Source organism: Antedon bifida, chromosome 10 (genome assembly GCF_963402885.1).
Source record: "Antedon bifida chromosome 10, ecAntBifi1.1, whole genome shotgun sequence".
Classification (NCBI taxonomy): domain Eukaryota; kingdom Metazoa; phylum Echinodermata; class Crinoidea; order Comatulida; family Antedonidae; genus Antedon; species Antedon bifida.
Window position 1 is genome coordinate 15,670,307 of NC_136235.1, and position 20,413 is coordinate 15,690,719.

General features: G+C 30.3%; 1 protein-coding gene across 3 annotated transcripts in view; it reads left to right on the forward strand.

The window, feature by feature from the left end:
• LOC144853902 (G-protein coupled receptor 54-like) overlaps positions 1 to 20,079 on the forward strand; it is a 59,401-nt gene extending 39,322 nt beyond the window's left edge. For 2 of the 3 annotated variants that reach the window (XM_078711764.1, XM_078711765.1), the window contains exons 2-4: positions 16,112 to 16,810; positions 18,499 to 18,634; positions 19,265 to 20,079. In XM_078711764.1, coding sequence (XP_078567890.1) covers positions 16,418 to 16,810; positions 18,499 to 18,634; positions 19,265 to 19,851 — 1,116 coding nt within the window. In that variant the 5' untranslated portion in view covers positions 16,112 to 16,417 and the 3' untranslated portion in view covers positions 19,852 to 20,079. The remainder of the gene's footprint in view (positions 1 to 16,111; positions 16,811 to 18,498; positions 18,635 to 19,264) is intronic. The other variant, XM_078711766.1, reaches the window with a different exon arrangement.
• The last annotated feature ends 334 nt before the right edge of the window (positions 20,080 to 20,413 follow it).

The following is a 20,413-nucleotide window of genomic DNA, read 5'->3' on the forward strand; positions in this document are numbered from 1 at the left end:
TGTATGCATTTAATTTAGGAGAGAATTTCTCAACTGTTATAGGATAATTTGACCCCAACGAACAACATGGAATGTGTGCCAAATTTGCTATCCGGGACGAACATGCCCAAAATCGGGGTCAAAGGTTAAAAATGTGTGGTTCTTATATCTCGACAACCATTTGTCGTACAGATTTGTTTTTGGTGTCAAATTGTTCAGAATATACATATTTATATTCGGTCTAACACAACCTTTAGCGAAAAAATGACTGGAAATGCTTTTACTGACCTTTGACCCAAAAATGACCAAAAAACACATTTTCAGGTTAAATTATTCTTTAAAATGCCAATGGACAAACTGTATGGTATCCAATGAAAGCATACACAATATGCTACCCATTGCTACCCGAATTGTATTGAACATTTTTAATTATGAAGCTATATATATTGTATGGAAAATGTGCATATTTTGATTAATTTTATACAAAAAATGAATATTTAGTAGCGTAATTGTTATGTTTATTTATATAATATTAAATAATTTAAGTGTTTGGAAAAACGATTTGGTATCAAATGAAAGCCCATAAAATATTCTATCCATTGCTACCCAACTTGTATTCAAAATCTGTAATTATGATACTAATTTTGTTTAAAATGTGCATATTTTATCACTTTTTTACTAAAATGAGTATATTAAAGACCCCTTCCCTGCAATTTTGGACGTTTTTTGGAAAATAATACATATATATCACTTTAAAAACATTAAACCATGTCATTCCTTGTCTTAAATGTACGTTTTATGGTAAATTATGATAAAAGTGAGAAACAATGCACTACCTAAGTAGCTCGCAGCGATCGACCTCTCGTGGACGGTCTTAGGCCTAGCCTAGCTAGGCTTAGTTTTGTAGGCCTAGCTGGTAAACATCGGTAACGTACGAACATCGTACGCTAGCTATATACCTAGCCTGACGTTGTATAGTTGCTGTATTAATTGTCTTTCTATTTTTGCCAGACTCTGTTGATACAAATTGGGGAAAACCCGGTATTTTCGCTGAAAAGTTAGGAGTCTTCATTTGTTTTGGCCTCACGATCGATCGAAAAGTGGGCGAATTACAGGTGAAAAACAAAAATATCAATCCGCGCGCAATGCATTTTGGGATTTATAGCGGGCCGCTATAATTATTAGAATCGACTTATTTTTCACATTATTAACCGTTTAAAGACGAAAAAAGTTATCGCAATAGGACCATATAGTATTATTTTTACATTAAATATAGTTTGTGATCTTAAATTAGATCTAAAAAACGTAGGGAATGGGGCTTTAAATAGTGTAAATTTATTTTGGTTTATTTATAATATTAAATAATTCAAGAGTTCTTTTTGGTGTCAAATTGTTCAGAATATACATATTTATATTCGGTCTAACACAACTTTTAGCGAAAAAATGACCAAAAATGATTTTACTGACCTTTGACCCAAAAATGACCAAAAAACACATTTTTGGGTTAAATTATTCTTTAAAATGCCAATGGACAAACTGTATGGTATCAAATGAAAGCATACACAATATGCTACCCATTGCTACCCAAGTTGTATTGACAATTTTTTAATTATGAAGCTAATTGTATGGAAAATGTGCATATTTTGATTATTTTTATACAAAAAATGTTTGGTAGCGTAATTGTTATGTTTATTTATATAATATTAAATAATTTAAATGTTTGGAAAATGTAACATATTGGACAAAGTAACATCCAATATGAATAATATTTTTAGTTAAAATTAATGTCATAGGACCTGGGTCAGATTTGTATGCATTTAATTTAGGAGAGAATATCTCAACTGTTATAGGATAATTTGATTTACCCTCAGCCTAAATATAAAAAAACATAATTAATATCTAAAAGTTATAAAACAGTAAAAATGGGTTCAAAATGCTTGGTAAATTTACCAAGATCTTCTAAACACTTGAATTATTTAAACCAAAATAAATTTACACTATTTAATATACTCATTTTTGTAAAAAATAATAAAATAATAAAAATAATATAAAAATAAATTAAAAAAAATAAAATAAAATAAACAAAATTAGCATCATAATTACAGATTTTTAATACAAGTTGGGTAGCAATGGATAGAATATTTTATGGGCTTTCATTTAATACCAAATAGTTTTTCCAAACACTTAAATTATTTAATATTATATAAATAAACATAACAATTACGCCACCAAATATTCATTTTTTGTATAAAAATAATCAAAATATGCACATTTTCCATACAATTAGCTTCATAATTTAAAATGTTCAGTACAAGTTAGGTAGCAATGGGTAGCATATTGTGTATGCTTTTATTTGATACCATACAGTTTCTTCATTGGCATTTTAAAGAATAATTTAACCCGAAAATGTGTTTTTTTGGTCATTTTTGGGTCAAAGGTCAGTAAAATTATTTTTGGTCATTTTTTCGCTAAAAGTTGTGTTAGACCGAATATAAATATGTATATTCTGAACATTTTGACACCAAAAGAACACTTGAATTATTTAATATTATAAATAAACCAAAATAAATTTACACTATTTAATATACTCATTTTAGTAAAAAAATAATAAAATATGCACATTTTAAACAAAATTAGCATCATAATTACAGATTTTTAATACAAGTTGGGTAGCAATGGATAGAATATTTTATGGGCTTTCATTTGATACCAAATAGTTTTTCCAAACACCTAAATTATTTAATATTATATAAATAAACATAATAATTACGCTACCAAATATTCATTTTTTGTATAAAAATAATCAAAATATGCATATTTTCCATACAATTAGCTTCATAATTAAAAATGTTCAATACAAGTTGGATAGCAAAAGGTAGCATATTGTGTATGCTTTCATTTGATACCATACAGTTTGTCCATTGGCATTTTAAAGAATAATTTACCCGAAAATGTGTTTTTTGGTCATTTTTGGGTCAAAGGTCAGTAAAATCATTTTCGGTCATTTTTTCGCTAAAAGTTGTGTTAGACCGAATATAAATATGTATATTCCGAACAATTTGACACCAAAAGAACACTTGAATTATTTAATATTATAAATAAACCAAAATAAATTTACACTATTTAATATACTCATTTTAGTAAAAAAATAATAAAATATGCACATTTTAAACAAAATTAGCATCATAATTACAGATTTTTAATACAAGTTGGGTAGCAATGGATAGAATACTTTATGGGCTTTCATTTGATACCAAATAGTTTTTCCAAACACTTAAATTATTTAATATTATATAAATAAACATAATAATTACGCTACCAAATATTCATTTTTTGTATAAAAATAATCAAAATATGCACATTTTCCATACAATTAGCTTCATAATTAAACATTTTCAATACAAGTTGGATAGCAATAGGTAGCATATTGTGTATGCTTTCATTTGATACCATACAGTTTGTCCATTGGCATTTTAAAGAATAATTTAACCCAAAAATGTGTTTTTTGGTCATTTTTGGGTCAAAGGTCAGTAAAAGCATTTCCGGTCATTTTTTCGCTAAAGGTTGTGTTAGTACGAATATAAATATGTATATTCTGAACAATGTGACACCAAAAGCAAATCTGTACGACAAGTGGTTGTCGAGATATAAGAACCACACATTTTTAACCTTTGACCCTGATTTTGGGCATGTTCGTCCCGGATAGCGAATTTGGCACACATTCCATGTTGTTCGTTGGGGTCAAATTATCCTATAACAGTTGAGATATTCTCTCCTAAATCAAATGCATACAAATCTGACCCAGGTCCTAGACTAATTATCGTTCTCAATATTACAGCTTTGTTTTGAGTATTATTTGAATTTGAACAAATGAATAAGTGTTCTTAGAACACACTGATAGATCATTATGACAGTTGTCTCTCTTCTTATGGCTTTATTCTTAATTAAAAAGTAGAACGATATTATTTCATTTTCTCCTGAATAAAACATGAACTTGTAATAAAATACTGTAATTTAACACCATGGGAATCAGCTTACTGTATAATGAAAGCATGCCAAAATTATCTGTAGATATGAATTATGAATAATGTAATTATTAAAATCTTATAATACAGTATCGTATATTAAAAATATAATTCGATTATTCCTATTTATTGAAATATAAAACGTACGCCAAACAATATGAAAGACATGGATGCAAAGAATTAACTTTTCTCTTTAGGCCTATCCTATGTCTGTTATTAATGTATGTAGCCTATGATAGTAATCCTTAATTTTAAAATAGAATATAATAGAATCCTAAACAGTTGAAAAACCTATGTGTTTTCGCAATGCGAACCTTTTATAATTTAACAAGTATACTATTACTATAGTATACTCACTTTCCCCCTCATTGGTCCCTCTCCTCAAAACGTGTGATAATAATATTTTATTCAGTAAATTTGTATGCCTAATTATATCTGGCAGCTTAGATAATTGGCAAACACCTGCTGTTGCCATAGTAATGACCGGCTTTTTAAACAACCAATAGAGCTCCCTCTTTCGATAACTGTCATTTCAGTATAAAATCACCGATCGGTTAGAAATACACATTAAACACATTACAAGCCTTATTAGTATTACTATCAAACTTCTCGACATTGAAACATTGAATTCCTCTTCCAGAAGAAATAACCGTCAGGTGAGAAAGAATGTTTTATTAGTTTTGTCAGTGTGGTTACTATACATATTTTAGGGTCCTATTCGCATAAATGGAATGTGTTTTTATTTAAATGTTGCATCAATGGAGAGTTCCATCGTTGCATTAAACACACTTCAAGCTTAGTTATTTATTTTACTTGTTTGGTTGGTTTCATCTTTCCCGTACACGTTAGCGAGAACTGTGCCCATCACCGAGTATGAGGTTTTTTAATCATTAGTTATTTTTTCCTAGTGGTGTGTACATCGGGTAATACCTTCACTATTTTTAAGATTATTGGGGTACAACTTTTAAGAAGTCGTCATTTAAAGATCTCAAAATCATTTGCAAAATTTTAACTGTGATTTTATTTACTTATTGCATTAGTGCATTTTAATTGAGTTTTGTTAATATTATATAAAATATGTATTTAGGTATGTCTCTTCTTTCATCTCGGGGTGTTGATTTGAATTGAATGTAATTGAATTACTTAATAGGTTCTGCTACAATATACTAAGACCCTAACAAAATCACGATGTGGAAATGGGCACTATTACGTAAAAGCTCAAATTAGGTACAACCGTGGATGATTTAAATTGTTAATTCCTCTATGGCACAAACTAAACACTGTCACAACTTACCAGACAAAATAACAATATAGGTATTGTTATAAGATTATGCGATTAGGCAATGCCGTTCTAAATTGATAATTAATTTGCCTTATTTTATGTATTCTTATTACACAGATATCATATTATTTATTGTTACTGTTTAGACATTAACTTATGGTTATTGTCTTCTAATTGCTTAGTACAATTATCCGTATAGACGCATGATCATTTGTTTCAGATCGAATCACTAAAAATTACCTAATTCTCGGTGAAGCGTTAATGCGATAGATTATGAAATCTGGGTTATCTTCAGACATTTGAACGTATCTTCTCAAATTACAAAGAGAAATAATTAAATATAATGTGTATGAACATACTTAGTAAAATGCCAAGAACAGACTTCAAATGTGGCAATAAATGAATGTATTTTGTTTGGGCATGCTGTTATTACTGAATCGAATACGTGACATTGAAGACATTTGGAGACAATGAAGTTACATAATTAAAATGCCTATGGACAGTTTAAACACTATCCCCAGCTTAATTTACCAATACGACATTTGACCCCCGACCCCCTCACCTTTTACGTAATTGTAATAGTCTCTATTATATGTAATCATTATTGTATACCGATTTTTTTAATCATTAGAACTGTGTGATGAATAGTTTATTGATTGAAATAATATTATACGTTGACAATTTTTTTTATGATGGAATTAATGGAAAAGACGCTAAATTACATCTGTTGATTAGAAACATTAATGCACGTGACACCAAATACCCGCACAATTCAATACACATTTTCATTTAATTTCCAACACATATAATATTTCTCATTAGCGGCCTCTATTCATTCCCCAAAGCCACCATTATGCCCAAGGGTCATCATTTAATTAAAAATATATGGATTTCAAGGCTTTTGATTGCGTTAATTGTTATAATAATAATTATTTTTGGTAAAATTGTAGTTTTTACAATTTGCAGAACAAGTTGCTCCACCGTCAGATTTTTATTCCAAAAAATATAGATAATATTTTTATTCCAATGCAATAATACAATATTTTTAGTTGCTTGCAAACGCGCCTCTACAGCTCACTATGTCGGTCGGTTGGTCGGTCGGTCGGTAAACGCTAACTCAAATTTGCGCACGCGACTACAGCCATGTATATGGCCTTGTTTACAAAACATATTGTATGAATCTATATTCATTGCTATCGTGGTCTTTTCCAAAAAATTGTCAGCATATCGTTAAGATGTTTTGGTTACATCTAAACGTTTACCCCATGCAATGTAACTATACCGTTAATAAAATAAACAGAAAGTTGTTCTTTGTCAAAGAATAAATCAATTCATACTTTTCATTCCAATGCAATAATAGAAATACGATATGCTATAATACATTTTGAATGGATGAATCTATATTCATTGCGTGCCATGGGTCTTGATAATTCAATTGCCGCATAATCACTGTGTGTATACCATAGGCCTAAACATTGGAAGTTTCGCTGTGTCAGATAATTTTATTCCAAAGAATAAATCAATTCAAATTATTCATTCCAAAGCAACAATACAATTTGCTTACCTACTCTTGGTAACATATAAGTAAGCAAATTGTATTGTTTTCAATAAGCAAATGTTATGTGACTGGAGATATTCTAGATACAGTACCAGTAATCTGGTAGAATGAATATATTCATTTCTTAGACACCTTTGTGTGTGTTCTCATCCGTTTTTTCCATTTTTTAAATTCATTTTTTCAGAAAAAGGGAGACCTTATTTTCTCTCTCTCTCTTTTCAACTTGTTAGTTGTTTTAAATCAATTTTCGATTTTACTTCAAACGGAATGACACGATATGCTTACACATTCGAGAGCCCTTAAGAGCCATTGTCTGTAAAAATCAAAGATTTGGTGGCAGATGTAAAAAAATGGATTTCGCTCAAATTTTTACCATGAATAGACATTTCAATAAAAAGCATATCTACAACATTCATTTTAATTTTTAGCCTCCGTTGCCATGACAACGGTCAATTATCCAAATGTTGATGTTTTTGCCATTTTTCACAGATTTTCTATAGTGAAAAAGTACAAACTTGTATACTTATTTTAACCAAAAATACTTACAGTATACAGTTTTTGTTTATAGCAGTGTAAACAACATGTATTGAGTTCCATTTAATGTAGAAAAAAAAAATTTACAAAATGGAGTTTGGTTGATACCATTATTTTAAAAAGGGGTGTTTTTAAAAAATATTTTTTTTATAAAAGTATACCTCATAAACGTACCTATAACTTCCAAAGTGGTGTTTTTATATCAATGAACTTTTGTAATTTGATAGTCAATAGGTTTGTCAACAATAATCACAAAGAAAACACTGGGGTAAATTTCGTACATAGGTTTTGTGTTGCCAGGAAAATACGAAAAATACAAAAAAATACAAACAAAATATCAACAAACAAAACACATGAAACACAATTTAAATATGGCTAATACAATGATAAAATGTATATTTGGCTTGTCATAATGCTACTAGAGTCATACGAATAGTTTAGATAAAATAGGAGAATGTGTTGCCAGGTTTATTTCAATTAATTGCCAGAAAAACAGTATTTTGCATTGAAATATTTAGTTGATGGAAAATAATGTTAAACTTTGAAATAATTGCGTCAATGGTTTTATAAATTTTTACATCTATTTTGTATAAAGAGATACAGAAAGACCTCCCAATAAATCTGACCTTGTAAATAGGTCATTTGAGGTCAAAAGGGGTCAGAATGCAAAACAGGACAGGTCCCCACTTTACTACAACTATTAATGTTTGATCAAAATTTACAAGATAGTTCATAAAAAATTCTCAACAACTTTCATTTTTTACCTATAGTGTTACCTTAGCAACCATTTCTATGTGTAACTAAGGAAAGTAATTTGTTTAAAAACGTAAAAAATGGCGTTTTTAAGAATACAAAGAATTTATTGCATTTGTAATTTTTCTCAATTTTACTTCTACTGCATTCTAATAATCTTAAAGTGATGACAAACTTGACCTTGTAAATTCATTCATTTTGAGGTCAAATGAGGTCAACATTTTACCATAGTAACTGTTTCTATGCGAAAATATTTTAAAAATAAGGGGTTTTTCATAAATACAAAACATTTTTTCTACATAGTTTTACATTTCTTCTTTTTGCCAAATTTACTTTAAATACTGAATCCTAATAATCTCAGAAAGAAAGTCTTGACAAATCTGAATAAAGGTAAAAAATTGACCTTTAGTGTTATCTTAAACCTGTTTACATAACTAAGGATAATTTTTTTGTAAAAATAAAATAAGAAATACAATAAACATGGACCTCTAATTCATAGGTCCATGCAATAAGTATCACATTTTTCGGGTGGCCGCTTACGGGAGGTCATTTTAAATCAAACAAAAAATTTCATTTCATCAGAACAAACAGGCTTTTCAAATTGCGTCCGTTAAGGGAGGTGCCCGCTGTAAATAAAATAATATGGGGTTTTCATGAATAAAAATAATCACAGAAGAAAGTCCTTACGAATATGACCTTGTGAAACGGTAATTTGAAAATGCAAATAAGGCATGCCTGCTAATTAGTAATAATCTACAAATTTAAATTTGTATAAGATAAGTATGAAAAATCTAAAGAATATCTCAATTTTAGTTACCATAGTAACTGTTGCTATGCATAACTAAGAGAAATTAAATAATTATCAGATAATTATTAATTAATAATTAATACTGAATCCAACCATCACAGTAAAAAAAATATAGAATTTAAAACCAATATTTAATATAAAGTGTGATATTTTACATGCTGACCTTAAATGAAATGAAATCTCACATCAGGGCTTCAATATTTGTTATGTAGCATTAACATACCTGAGTATATCATTGACTTTTGATTGGTTCAATTTTGGGGAGGGGAAAGTGGTGGATCCAGGAGTTTGAAATAGTTAGGGGGTTGGAGGCGAGGGTCTAAAAACTTTATGTCCTATCTTTTGCATTGCAATTTTTAACTTGGGGTGGGTGGGGGCTTTGAGAAAGGGGGAGGGGATGGGATGGAGGAGTTTGAATCCGTCTATTGGTTGGGCGATGGTAGCGGCAGTATGGGTGGTGCTTGAATGCATGCATTTGACACTCTATAGTGGATGATCGACCAAAGTGTTGCAGTTTATCTTTTTGTGGTTATTGTCGGGGGGTGGGGGTGGTGGTAGTCGAAAGTGGTGGTGGATGGGCATGTGGGATCTGCTTAGGTTAGCAAATAAAAGAAGTAAAAAAATGAAAGAGGAGCTTCAAAATAAGAGAGGAGTAATCTGTTGCAAAGATTAAAATTCTGATAATTTATTCAAATTTTCAGAGGATATAACCTATAAAATGACATTAAAACTGGGAATTACAGAATCTATAATTAAAATTATTGTTTTTTTTTCTTACAACACAACTAGAACTATATAAAACATTAAGAATTTTTCTGACCAAAGAGTTTCAAATCAGATAATCAAAGAAAATAAAATGTTTTTACTAATATACCATGTTTTTTTTTATAAAAATGCCTATGTTTCTCGCAACACTGCTTGTAGATTTTTAATTTACCCCAGTATTTTATTTTAGAAATCAATTATTAAACCTTAAAAAAACCTATTTCTAATAAATCAGCTAAAAAAATACACCACTTTGGGCGTTATGGTGAAGTAAAGTTTAGTTGCATTTAACAATTTAAAAAAAGTGAAAAACACCCCTTTTTAAATAAATGGTATCTCCCAAAGTATAAAATCAAAAATATAAAAAAATTATGAAACAGGTACACAATGCATTGTTATTATGCATACACTAATTATTATTTATAATTAAATGAACAAAACAAAAATATCGTTCATCAAAGTAGTACCAATATCCATTTTAAAAAACCTTAAAAAAGGACAAAATTTGTCAAAAATACAAATTTGGCCGTTGCCATGGAAATATATGTGTGAAATAAAAAATACTTCATATTTGATTTCTCTCAACACATATATAGCCATGTGCAAAATTTTAAAGAAATCCATTTTTTTGAGTCTGCCACTATTTTTGATATTTCTTTGATTCTTACAGACAATGGCTCTTAATAATCAATTCCTTCACTGGAATGGATATAGGCCACCCTCATTAAAGAGGGTAATAAATAAATAAATTGAATGAATCTCGTATTTATTGTTTACCAAATGTCTAGCAAAATCAGTTTCTAAGTTACATTTTAATCTCTTCATATCGTGAAAGAGTCGTAATCAATAACCGTGCTTAAAGGATATGTTAAATATCATTTTTTAGCAATTATTACTCAATATCAATCAATCATCTACTTAAATGGTTGATGCACTGTCATTATTGTTTGCTAACTGAATATAGTTACTACGGATGCTCTCTTATTGCCACGGAGATGTTAAACATTTTCGAAGCATAATGCGATTTTCTGTGTACTGAAGTGGTAACTAACGGATGCTACTACGTTGTTGTACGTGAAGATGTTTAACAATCATTGTGTGATAATACGATTCATTAATTTCATTTATTTATTTCACCTTTATAGGCTATTAGCTCATAGCAGATAACAAATACTATTATGTAACAGAGAGCAGCTTTTGCATAATGAAATATAGTATATTTTAATTAACCTGTTCATCCATTACTAACAGACAGTTTTTATGTCACTTAAGTTCTAAAAACTTATTTTCTTTTTCCATAGCGCTTTAAAAAAATTAACGATTGATTTGTCAAAAACAAATTGTATTGTTCTTTCAAAGTTTTATGTTTGATAAAAAATAAAAAAATAAAAGGCATAAACGGAACGTTTAAACTCGGAGCTATACTGTTAAGTTGTAAGCTGACATAGGTTAATGAAATGGATAATTAAACACAAGGCTTAAACGGAACGTTGAAACTCAGAACTACAACATGCATTTAAGTTGTAAGCTGACATAGGTTGTCGCATTAATGAAGTAAATAATTAATATTTATCTTTAGAAAACTGTCCAACAAAGGTCAGGTAATTGTTCAAGTTGTGAATAATGTTAAAATCACGTAGCATACTATACACATACTCTTCGGCAACCGAAGTAGTCCACTACATATTAAAAAATCACAGTACACATCATTAACATGAGACAGCTACTGCGAACTAATCAATGATGACCATGGGATTTCATAATTGACTTTTTATTGTAATTATAGTCGGAGTAATGGTAGAATGCACTGTCAGTGAAAACAAAATGTGAATACAATTCATGAATACAATTTCAATACAATGGCTATATTTCTCGTACTGTATGTCATGCCGATTCATGGTGTATGTAATACTATATGCCAAACACTACACGGATAATACATACGATGATTGTCCCGGCTCAAAATTAAATACCAATACAAACACATCGAGTATGACATTTCTTAAGCTCTATCCACACTATCAAACTAGTTTGACAGAAACAAGTGTGATATGCCAAAATATGGTAGTGATATGCCAAAATATGGTAGTGATATGACATCATCATATCCATATGGGCACATCATATTTTGTTGTCACATCAAGTTTGATAATGTAGACATTTTTTACTAAAACACTTGACTATGGATATAATGAAATGTAAAAATAACATTATTAATAACCGATTCCCTAATTTGAAAATGTGTATAGAAATACAATAACAAGTTTTCATAAATTTGAGATTTTATATATTGGTTCGCACAGTAAAATGGAGGGGTTCTGTATCATAAAGGAAGAGGATGATATTATTAGTTAGGCCTACTCTTTCTCTGGAAGTGAATACCTTTACGATGTGCATAAGTGCATAATATTAATTGATCACAGCATACGCCTAGTGCAAAATTTAACAGATGACCATGATTTTAACATTTTCGTAATTGACTGTTTTGTTGTCATTGTGCGGTGTAATTCAAACTCGTGTTTTCTAACCGTAGAAATACAATAGAATTCACTCTGTCAATATTGCTGTTATCATATATCAATTCATTATTGTCGACAACATATCATCTTGCTCACAATTACCAACCTTCGTCTTTTCAAACTTAAGTGTAAAATAAGGTGCTCTTCTTGCGTCTTGTTGGAATGGTACATAATGTTAAATTGACAAAATATATTCCTTATTGCAATCAAGAAAACTTATGCCTCTAATGTCGGAAATATTCTCAATACTCATTTTTAATTTAATTCCACAAAAATGAATAACAACATGCAACAACATAATTGTGTTCAATATTGTAATAAAAAGCAAAAGAAAAAGAGGATAGTACAGTACTAACTTGAAATAAGGTGTTTTGTGTGGGAGAGTCATGTAAGTCAGAACCAAGACCACTCAAATAAATATTTAAAACATACTAATCATTACTTTTAGAACGGTTTCTAAAATAATACCAAAATAAAATAATTGAAAAGAAATAATTAGTTTTTTATCAATGTAATGTTGATGCAAATCTTCTATTAATCCTGTTATTTTTTTAAATGATCAATCTATTTTAAAATTCATATCTAGATAATAAACGAGTTATATTTATCAATAATGAACCAATCGAAGATGTAATGGTAATGTTATCATTATTATAATTCTGTAATTCTATTTATTTCAACTGTATTATTAGAATAGTTCATTGCGTTTATTGTTTAACTAAACTGTTCATGAACTTACAGAAGGTTGGAATGTGTTGCCATTGTTTGTATAATGTACATTAAACCATAAAGTATGTGTGTGAGAGTGCGTCATCCTATATAATAAAGAAACGTGCATATTGAAACAGTAAAAATAAGAAGGTTATTTTGTGTTTTATTTTTTTAGAAGATAACCAAATCCATTAAAATGATTAACGACACTTATGCACATCTAGAAACTCAACCAGCAGGTTTAAAAAAAAACATAATTATTTTAAATTCAGTTTGCACTTTTGCTCTAAAATGTCAAGGATAAATGTGCAGTTATTAGCTGTTAATAATAATCTATTTTGGCAAAAACGAACGAAAAGTAGTATAAATGTATATACACGATCAACTGTTTACTTAGATGTAATGTTATTCCTATCAGTGGTTCTCAAGAGTGAATACAGACCTTACTTAAACATGCCTAGTTAAACCTAGCCATCAACTACACGTCTCCATCTTGCACGGTCCCATGCGATTCTTCCACTTCTGTCCAGTATGTAGTCTGCAGCATTCTTCAACTCTTCGTCAAGTTCTCTCATCCAGGTGTTTCTTGGACGATTTCCATCTTCGATGTCAGGGTGTGCCTAAAGTGATGTTGTGTTTTGGCTTCCTTAATGTGCGACCAATTTCATCTTTCCCGTGTCTATTTCCACTAGCTCTTACCCAGTCTTTCCCATATAGCTAACGTCTTCCATAATTCAACCTACATCTGCGTTGGTGCAAATTGGTATTTTAGGATATTGTAGGTTGGTTTTGTGGAAGTTGCTTTCCTGGTGAAATTGTTTCTCTTTTTGTTTTCTGTATGATTTGATTACGGATGTTCTATCCGAAATAAAAAAAATGAAATGAATAGCTCCAGAACATCATTTCTTTTAGGCCACTACAATCTGAAAATCTTGATGAACACTTATTATTATTATTATCAATTACTAAATATTTACGAGTGCATGGTTGGGCTGTTTCAATCTTCAGACACGATACTCCTGCAGGCTGTTTAATGTCACTAGACATGATATTGTAGGAGAGTCATAAGCATTCCAGCGAGATTACAATTGAGTTATACCGTGTTATATTCTTTCAGCTCATTGCTTCATTTTAGAATGTTAATTAATTTGTCTCTAATCCCAAATAACATTTCTCAAAATAATAGAACTGTCATAAAACGTCTATCTTGTTCAATTATCTTACTTATAATGACAATTAAAAGAAATCGACCTTGTAAATATTCATTAAACGTATTTTAGTCACATTTTTGACATAATGAGACGCAGGGGTTTATCGAAGACAAAGAATTATTTTTTATAATCATGTAAAAATCTTAATCGCTGTTTATGGTTTTTTTTTTTAAGTTATGTCTACGTTTTGCGGAAAATTCATGAATTGAGTACATTATTTATAATAGGATCGTAAATTATATCATGTCCATTAGACTAAACAACTAGACAACTCTACAGTCGATTAGTCTAGGCCTACTTATATTATTACTTAAATATGGTTATGGTTTATGAGTAGGTCCTCCATGATCTATCTAATTTATCTAAAATAATTAGTTTATTTTAATATTGTATACGGAGATGGTCGGTTTTTCGTCGTCAAAGTAAAAGTCCTTATATATTACAGTCTACCATGAGAAGTATATATTGTATTTGTTTTTTTTTATAAATCAATCTTCAGTATTGTTAAATTGATATTAATACATATTTACTGCAATAAATATTCGGAAGAAAATAATGATGATATTTTTATTTTACACTAATATACAATTTTAACACAAATTGATTGGTACATTGAATAAATAAATACATGTCTGTGATTTGATTATATATGTTTAGTCTCCTTCCAAGTGGTACCTGCAGCAATTGTGTGTTGTTAAAATCCCTTTGGGCTTACCATGATTTCGTGCCGTGGCACCTATCTGAGTCTGATGTTGTTCAGCGTGTTAAAATTATTTATTAGTAAAGCATCTGCACGTTAACATTGACTTCATTTTATGTGGTTTCTTTTAAATTTTCAATCAACGTGCTTAATATTAAATTGGAGAACATTTATAGCATGGTCATTGATTGATGAATGATTTTTACAAAAAAAAATGAATTTAATGACCAAACATATGACCATATTTGTCAGTTACACATTATTTATCTTTAAATATACTGCAGAAATGACGACTAAAGCTTGTTTGACACACCAGAGTACTACAATTTATTTATAGTACCCCAAGGCTGGAATTGCCAAAGAAATTGATAATGAAGTATAGTATATAATGAGGCAGATATTTGTTAGAATAGGGTATTTTTAAGATTCCGGATGAGCCGATGGGTATACTTGTATTATATAGTGTTTCATACATACTGTAAAATGCACTGATATTATGTTATTGCGAATTTCATTTAAATATTCAAAAGGACATCGATAAATATAAACATTTGTTTCTTTTTACAATTGTTATACTTTATGTTTTCTTTTTTATGTTGACACCACTTTTTAAGCATTAATAATAAAAACCCACATAATTCTCAATAATCCCAAATTAATTCTTAAGTTGCTACCCTTTTCTGTTTAATGGTTTTTTATTTATATATTTAAGCTCGGCATAGAATAGTGATAGAATTGATTTTGCTCTGAATCTCTGGGTTAATTCCATTGATATTGTACAGCACGCTTATTATGCCCAATGTTCAGTTAGTTCATAACCAAGAGCTACGGTATGTAACTGTGTATGAAAGTGATTTTAAAAACACGTGTACACCGTACTTTAATCCTGGAGATTGCAGTGTGGTTAAATTTGTAAATGGATTGCTTTCGCATCCACCACAAAAGCATCATAATTGTAACTAGTCTAAACTACTACGGTTTAGTTGTTATCTTGTAATTGGTATTATAGTGTTTCTGAAATCGAAAATAGGATATAGTTAGCTAAATATAAATGCCAAAGATTAAATTGTAGATTAAATTATTTTATCAAAATGATTAAAATAATGCGTCCATAAGTTAGGCTTATTTATACTAGGGAAGAGTTAAATTACAACTCTTCCCTGTTTATACTATTCCAAGGTTATCATATCTAGGTTAAACAAAATAATTATATTAACAGAATGTATAATAATATAATAATCATTTTCACTTTTTTTTTGTTTTTAGATGTTATAAAGTGAGTTGGAACTGCATTAAAGATTGCTTCCTAAAAGAAATATCGTTTTTTTTTTTCAATTTAACCACTCGACAAGAAAATGTGTTTGGCTTAATTAACAATCATAATAAAGTAGTTCCGGTAAACTGCGAGAGTTGTTTTCGCCATCCGCACTAGTCCTAATTATGACATTTTACCTTGAGTTGGCTAATAGTCTGCTTCGTCGTTTTTACCTGATGCAGTAATAGCACTAATACGACAGATTAGCTTATTTGACTGTCATACAGAGTTGTCCTGGCGGTCAATAGCAACCAAACATGGCGGGGATACAGAATATTTCATACGCGGTGGTGGCAGCGGCAGCAGACGATATCGTGCAAGCAGACGACCCGTACTATTACTACAACTTCACATGTGAACATATGGAATTGCTTTTTCCGGAAAGTATAAATAGCTACTTAAGAATTATTAAAGTTGTTGCTCCCCTGATTCTTGTACTTATATCAGTTATTGGAATACTTGGTAATGCTACAGTGTTATTTATTATTTATTGGTATAATGACATGAGGTCCGTGACAAACTTCTTTATTGGAAACTTGGCAACGACGGATATAACCTTTTTGGTGATTTGTACTATACCAACAGCAGCCGTTTATATGGGATGGTCTCCGAACTCATTCATGTGTAAAGGAATGAATTACATGATGTTTGTAAGTATCTATATCTATTACTTCATAATAAAAACATAACTTAGTATTTTAACCGACCAAGTTTAATTAATATTATATTGTCATGACTTAATCTTGCCAGCAGACTTGCGACAAGAAAACATCATGTACATGATAAACACAATTTAACAAGTTTGGCATACCGTAGACATAATGCAAACAAAAAAAACAAATCCCAAATACAGACCTATTCGGAGAAAACCTCGTTGGTCCCAAAAGTTTTCGATCCTGTATCTAATCCGAAATCAGAATTAGCTAAATGATACTAATTATCACATTTCGACTTCAGATATCATACTGTGCACATCTAATTTTATTTTACCATGATGTTCCATTATGCCTATTACCATTGAGCCAATTTGGTAATTACTTTGTCACGAATTTCATTACATATCGATAAAATAAGTCCGACATTACATTATTATAATTTTCTGATTAGCATTTCATAGATCTGATTGTTTAATCTTCTATTTAAAAAATTAATAATAAGTATTGTTGTATAATCATTGTTTGACCCTCTCAGTATGTGAAGACGATCATGTTATAATAGTTTTCCGTTAACAGAGTCACGAATTTTGATTTCTCTCAACTAGCCGCCTACTGTGACTTTTTCGTAAACAGCATATGTTTAGCACATCGTAAAGTTATTTATTATCAAACGACTCGAATTGTCGCATATTCACATCACGAACATAAAGCGAATGAGTTTTTAACGTCAATAGTGGTCTTCCAAAAAAGTCACTATATTTAACTTCTAATTTTGAAGACGTACTGTAGAATAATTATGGCCTACATAGCATTTCATTTAGGTAACATAAAACTAAGATATACATGTAAAAACTGCATGAATGACATCAAAGAACTTATAACACAAGAATCTCCTGTTCGTCCGAAGCGCGTAACAATTTCGAAAGGCATTGTGGGATAGAATAGAGCTAATGGGTGGCGCCATTGTGAGAAATCAGAAAGTCAAAATCACAGAGGGGATCTGCTAATACTCTAGGGGGGGATAGAGTAATTGACTGAGTAGGGCGCCCACATCAAATTAGAAAGTCAAAATCATAGAGGGGATCTGCTAATACTCTAGGGGGGTGGGGGTAGAGTAATTGACTTCCTAGTTTTGAGGGGGCGCTGCTCCATGCTGTGAAATGGCGTCGCCCAGCTTGACCTTTTAACCCTGTACTTCCGATACTGTGTTTTGAATGCAAATTGAAGAACAGGAGATTCTTGTGTTATAAGTTCTTTGATGACATTCATTAATATTTGCTGATCTAAATTTAGTTATTATACCAGCTTTCGATAATATAAATTAATAAAGTGTCTTTCAACAGAGATTTGCAACGTACGAAAATAACATTAATGTCCGTAATGTCAAACATCGAGATTTAATTTTAAAAGAAATGGATACGGCTTATTTTAAATACATGTCAATCATTTGTGCATAACTAAACTTTTAAAATATTTCATATTATTAATCATGATTGTTAGAATTATAATCGATTGGACAGCTGTGACATCACGAAGATAGTGGCATCCTTGTATTAATTGCTCAATTAAATACACATTAAGTAGAGCATTTGCCGCCCTCTATGCTGTTAGCTTTATTCCTTTTCCAGTTCTTTCATTGATAATTAATCGATTAATCCAAAATGATTTGTTTTATTTTTCAGGTTACAGTGCAAGCTACGATATTGACATTGACAGCAATGTCAATTGATCGTTACCAATTAGTCGTACATGCAGTGCGCTCACGTAACACGCGCACAACAAAAAAGGTTTTACTACTGGATGTCAGCGCATGGATTGGTAAGTGTTATTTTGCCGTGAAAACACATGTAGGCATACATTAATGTGTTTGTGTATACCTATAAATCCGGTACCATCATATTATCTAACGTATTATGATATAACATGTCGACATTAAGTTTGTACATAAATGGATATTAAAACTATAAGATTATTGAACATATATTCGGTACATATTCTACATAGACGGGTACATTTACAATTACAAAAAAAAAAACGTTTACCAAAAAAAAAGATAGTTATTTAAACCGAATATTACCGAAATTTTGTATAGCGCCACCTATAGATATAAAGGCAAACATAACAAACTCTAGAGTGCGAACATTCTGTTTGTTCAACTACTAGAACATAACAAACTCTAGAGGGCGAACCTTCTGTTTTGTTCATCTCAGAGAGTTGTTATAAGCCGGCTACAAAATCTTTAGTTCAATTATTATTATGTTAAAAAACAAACAGGTTCGCCCTCTAGAGTTTGTCATGTTCGCCTTTATATCTATAGGCGGCGCTATAAAAAATATCGGTAATATTCGGTTTACAATTTCAACGGTGCTACTGAACGTCTCATGTAGTCAATTTCATTGTTTTTTATTCAAAATGATTAACATTACATCTGTTTCTTTTTTGTTACAGTATCTTTTCTTGTATACATTCCGATTCCAATATATTCATACTCAATGCCTTCAGGTTGTACATATGAATGCAAGCTAGAATTCCCGGAGGAAATTCAAAGGCGACTGTTTATCACAGGATCATTTCTGATGCTATATGCATTCCCACTCTTAGTTATACTCGCATGCTACTTCAAAATATTAATCCAGGTGTGGCGCAAGAAATCATGTGGGACCGAAAGTGCACAAGCCCAAGAACGTTCGATTCGTAGAAAGCGAAAAATCACAAGAATGGTGTTTATCGTCGTGTTACTTTTTGCTGTATGCTGGGCGCCCAGTCACATCGTCATTATGTTGGAAACATTCTGGCCTTCGGATGACTTTTATAGATCCATAGAAATGTTCAAGATTTCAACCTCTTTGAAACTATTCAGCCTGTGTCTTTCTTATTCAAATAGTTGTTGCAATCCGATTGTTTACGCCTTTGCAACTGATAGTTTTAAGAAGCATTTTAAGAGAATTGTTGGATTTTGTCAGAAGACAGAGTTCACCTCAGTGTCGACAAACGTTACGCCTCGCGAAGATTCAAGTCCGGAAACGGTTATCTAGAAACGATCTACTTCAAAATTGTGTAACGTTATTATAATTATGTTGTTGCCCAATTCTTAAAATGTGAAATAGATTATACTAACTGTTTGGTCGTAGTATTTTGTACCAAAATAAATTATAATTTTGGCCATCACTAATATACTAAGTTTGTATGTCAACTCAATCAATTATTTTGTAACACATTTTACGTTGTCAGAAGTGTGACGAATGTATATGCAGAGCGTTTATTTTATTTGACTGTATGCAATTTATAACTATGTAATAATACAATTATTATATACATTAAAGTTATTAAATATATGTAAATATAATGTCATTTTTGGATATAGTCATAAATTAAAACAATAATATTGATAAAAATAAAATAATCAGACTGGGAATAAAGTGTGGCTGCTAGCTAATTGTTAGTATATATCAGTGAGTGCATTTTAGCATATTATATTTGTACTGAAAGATGTCGTTTTATTGAAGTCTGGAAATGTATTAGAACGTATTTTAAAACCACACAATTAAACTGTGTCACATCATTGTTTCTATTATTATATATCTATTATTAAATACG